This window comes from Myotis davidii, unplaced genomic scaffold, assembly GCF_000327345.1.
Source record: "Myotis davidii unplaced genomic scaffold, ASM32734v1 scaffold1286, whole genome shotgun sequence".
NCBI lineage: Eukaryota > Metazoa > Chordata > Mammalia > Chiroptera > Vespertilionidae > Myotis > Myotis davidii.
This window is the reverse complement of record NW_006296619.1, coordinates 18,547-22,993: the sequence shown is the minus strand read 5'-3', so window position 1 is coordinate 22,993 and position 4,447 is coordinate 18,547. Positions and strand designations below refer to the sequence as shown.

The window sequence follows — 4,447 nt, the reverse complement described above, 5'->3', positions numbered from 1 at the left end:
ATCTATAGCATAGAAGAAAGAGCATAAGTTTTTCACACATGAAAAAAGAGGAAGAGGAAGAACTAGAGTCAGAAGGAGAAAAAGAGCGAGTGAGGGGAGAAGCAAGAAAGGGAGAGAGAAAAAGAGGTGATAGATAGATAGATAGATAGATAGATAGATAGATAGATAGATAGATAGATAGATAGATGACAGAAGGTTTGGGAGCCAGAAGGACTAGAAATACCCGTTCCCCACTTCCTGTGCACACTTGCAAGGGAGTTTCCCTCTCTGAATCTCATTTTTCACACCTGTGAAGTTAGGGTCATCATACATTCTCATGGGAATGAGGAGAAGGTGAGGATTCTGGGATGGGATGCATATGATGTCCCTGGTCTAGACAAGCACTTAGGAGGTGGGCACCTCCTCTCTCCTCCCTCGTGGTCCACCAACATCCTAGAATCCTCCAGTTCATTAGCTGGGATAGTGACCAGAAGTAGGCTGCTCCCAGGGTTATGACTGGGGCACTTTAGGGGTTCTAACAGTAAGTATATGTGGGCAGGACACATCTGGGGTCTTTTCCAGCACACCTGGACACCCATGTGTGTCAGTGGACCCCAGGAGGCCGTTCCCTGCAGTCCCAGCAGGGAGCAGTTGAGAGAATTGAGCAAATATCTTATTATCAGCTTTCTTACCCAGCACCCCAGCCTGGGGCAACCATCCAAGCCTCTTCCCACTTCCCCAAAAGCCCAATATAAGAATTGCCTCTGGGACCCAGCAGTCAGAGACACCAAGAGTGGAGGTCTCTGACACTTGAAGGTGAGTGCTTCCCCAGCTGCCCAGTTTAGAGGGGTCCCAGGCTTGAGAGAAAGCAGAAGCCAACACCTAGCAGGCCTGTCCTTAGGACCCTGATGGCCACTGTCCTTCCACTCCATCCTCAGTGTAGTAGAACGGCCCTGACTTGAGCAGACCAGCTCTGGGCTAAGTGCTATTCCAGGGGCTAGTGATGGAAAGCTTGGGTGAAAGGGACTTTTTCTGCTTCTCCAGGTCAGTGTCTTTTCACTGGAGGAGAAGGAAGCTCTCTGGTTTGCCTTTAATCAGCTACTTAAACAGACATTGCATCTCTGTTGTGTGGCAGGGGCCGTGTGGACACAGTGAACAGAACCCACGGCGTGAAGTGAAGCTGTGTCCCTGCTACAAGAAGAGTGACTATGAAACTCCCCCTGCTCCTGCTGCTCCTCCTGCTGGGGAGAGTTGCTGCTTTTCATCTGGGTAAGTCCTCCCTTCCATTCTCATCCAGCTTGACCCCTTCTCCTCTTTCTGGCACCTCTTTGGCTCTCTCTGGGCCAGAGCCACAGCTTTTCCTTCTTCAGTGGGCACAGCTCCCCTCAGGTAAGATCTCTCCTGGACTAGAAATGTGACCTGAACAATCTGTCAGGGCTCCTCCTCAAGCAACTCCCCCCACCTTCTCAGAGCAGCTTCTTCCTACCCCTAAAATACACACCTGTCAGCCAGTGCCAGGTGCTCACCTCTTTGTGTGAGTTCTCACCTCACCCCACAGGGCGGAGCTCCTTCTGGCCTAGGCTCCAGAAGGACACACTAGGAAGTCTTGAGTTGGGTGGTCAGAGCTGTCCGTGCTTCTGGAAGAAGGAGCTCCTTACCTGATGGCAGGCTACCTCTTCTTCCAGGGAATGATGCCCACTATCTGACAGCCAACAGTCACAGGCAGACCTGAGCCAGGATCTGGAAGGCTCACAGCAGCAGGAGGGAGAGTTGGTCCTGACTGAGGAGGCCAATCAGTCTGAAGGAGAGCAGGTGGAGGCTTCCAGCTGCCAAGATGCCTTTGAGTATGGGAAAGCCATGGAGTTGGACACAGGTGCCCTAGATGAGAACTTGTGCCCCAGGGAAGAGGACACAGAGGAAATACTGGGCAGTCCTGGGTGCAAGACCTGCCGCTACCGGTTGGTGCACACACCCCGAACATTTGCAGACGCTCAGGTAAGTGGCAGGGAGGCTGCTAATGAAGGAGGACCAGGGGCAGGAGAAGAGAGTGGGTTCCATTTCCTGTTCACTACTCATTTACACTTGTGGTTCTCAAGGCCAGTGAACAGCAGAGTCTCCTAGAGGTCTTGTTGAAGCATCGATTTCAGGGTTAGCAAGTCTGGGGTGGGGCCCAAGAGTTTGCATTTAGGACCAAATGCCAGGTGATGATGATATTGTTGGTCTGGAGGCAGTACTTTGAGAATCACTGATTAGGACAAAAGGCTTTGGTATTAGATATATCTGTGTTAAACCCTGGCTCCACCTGTCATTGACATGTTACCTGGGCAAGTCACTTCACCCGTCAGAGCTTCAGGGTCTTCACTTGTACAATGGAGATATATATGTTGTGGTGAGGATTAAATGAGATAATATATGAAAAGCATTTGGATCAGTCCTTGAGTCATTATAAACTCCCAGTAAATGGTGGCTGAGATTATTCTCAGGATTATTATTATTTCCTGCAAGAAGTTCCCATTGACAGATAAAGGAGCAGAGATGGGCTTTAAGGAGCAAGTAGATCCCTGATTTCTGACCTGACAAGGGATGGAGAGTTCTCTTCTGGAGTCTCAGGAACTTGAGTGAAAATAACCCAGTGAATTATCTACCCCACCTCTTCTTTCTGCAGGACACCTGCTGGAGGTGCTACAGAGGCAACCTGGCCTCTATCCACAGCCTGAGCATCAACAATCAACTTCAATGCTTGGCAAGTAAGATTAACCAGCAACAGGTCTGGATTGGAGGCGCCATCGGGGGCTGGGTAAGTGAGGGGCCAGCTCCCAGGTACAGGAAGTTCTTTCTGGCATCAGGACTCATTCCAGCATCTGAGTGACCTTCCTGTGAGAGGCAGTGGAGGAGCTGGCTGGTGATGGCTAAAGAGAACTGGTGATTGTGCACATCTCTTCTTAACTCCATGTTCAGTGACTTCATGCTTGTGGCATGAAATCTGCCATGGCAGGTGTATTTCGACCATGGAAAATGGCTGTTGTTACAAATCAGGGTTCCTCCCTCACTCTGCTTTCTCACCTTCCCCCAGAGTTGGTTGGTAAACAGTTACCAGCTCACCACTGGAGTCAGAGATCCATTCCATCCCCAACTTGGTCACTTACAAGCTGAATGGCTTCCTCGTGTCTAAAATGGGGTCCTTCTCTCAGAGTGGTTCTGGGATAGTGGGTGAATAAGTGCTATTATATTTGCTACTCAAGTGTGGTCCATAGACCAAGCAGTACTGCATCGCCCGATAGCTTGTTGGAGATGCACAGTCTTGGGCCTCATCTGAGATCTTGAATCAGCATCTCCCCTTTAAAAAGGTCTGCAGGAGACTTGTATTCACAGGAAGTTTGAGAAGCCTGGCTGTGTGAGGCGGGGAGGGACCACTGCTCGCCCACTGTCATTCCCTGCAAACCCTCTGGGGTGGGTGTCCAGGTTACCTGGCTCCTAGCTGGGTGGGCAGTGCCCAGAAAGGGACAATCAGTGGGCATTTTCTGGAACCTCTGGATCTGCCTGTCTTCCTGGACCTCAGCCTCTGACCCAGCCTATCCCCTCTCTCGTTCCAGTGCTTCGGGTTTCACTGGCTTGATCGGAGCCCTATAAATTTTAGTTACTGGTCTAATCAGCGTGGGAATGGCCGCTGTGTGACCCTATGCACCAAAGGTGAGGAGCCTGGGCCCCAGGGAAAAGGGAAGGGATGGCAAGGTGGACTCTTACACACTGTCCTTTTGAGCTGCCTAAGCAACACCTCCTCAAACTCACAGCCTCCCCACAACTGCAGAACCAACGTCCTGTCTATGAGGAGGGCTGTGATGTAGGGTGAGGGGGTGCCCTGTGTGAGGGCTGGATGGGGGCTCTTCATCCTCACAGACGAAGCTCAGCTGGGAGTCTGGGGGCTGCTTTTCTTCCTCTGCTACTGATGTGACAATTGAGAGTAGCTGAGGTGAATGAAAGATGTGGATGAGGGACAAGCAAGAGATATGTGAATGAGGAATGGCTGAATGCCAGACATGAGGGACTGAGGACTATGGCTAAGGCCATACACGCTGGAGAAAGGCTGCCACAGTTCTCATCCCAGCCCTGCCACCTGCCCACTGCCATACAGACAAGTGGTTTCCCCGATGAGGCTCAGGTTCCTCATCTGTGCAGTGGGGATGAGGACAGCACCTCCCTCTGGGAGTCATTGTGAGGATTAGCCAGCAGCCCACAGAAAGCACTCAGCACCTTGTCTTCCTGGGGTGAAAACTCAACAAACACAAGCTGGTGGGGGTGTGTGGCAAACATATCATGGCGATTGGAGGGCAAGGCGGGCACGGGCCGCACTCTGCTGGCAGCTGACATCACTGTGTTTTCTATTGCTAGGGGGTCATTGGCGACAGTCAAGTTGCAGAATACTTCTGCCCTTCATCTGCTCCTCCTAAGCCAGTGGCGAGAAAGGGAT

At 51.3% G+C, this 4,447-nt stretch overlaps 2 protein-coding genes across 2 annotated transcripts in view; both read left to right on the top strand.

The window, feature by feature from the left end:
* Positions 1-4,447, top strand: part of LOC102771279 (proteoglycan 3) — a 24,004-nt gene that overhangs the window by 6,056 nt on the left and 13,501 nt on the right. Inside the window, exon 5 of the mRNA XM_015569341.1 lies at positions 4,369-4,447. Coding sequence (XP_015424827.1) covers positions 4,369-4,427 — 59 coding nt within the window. The 3' untranslated portion in view covers positions 4,428-4,447. The remainder of the gene's footprint in view (positions 1-4,368) is intronic.
* Positions 754-4,447, top strand: part of LOC102770705 (proteoglycan 3-like) — a 14,889-nt gene continuing 11,195 nt past the window's right edge. Inside the window, exon 1 of the mRNA XM_006772105.2 lies at positions 754-795. The gene's annotated coding sequence lies outside the window, so the exon portion shown is untranslated. The remainder of the gene's footprint in view (positions 796-4,447) is intronic.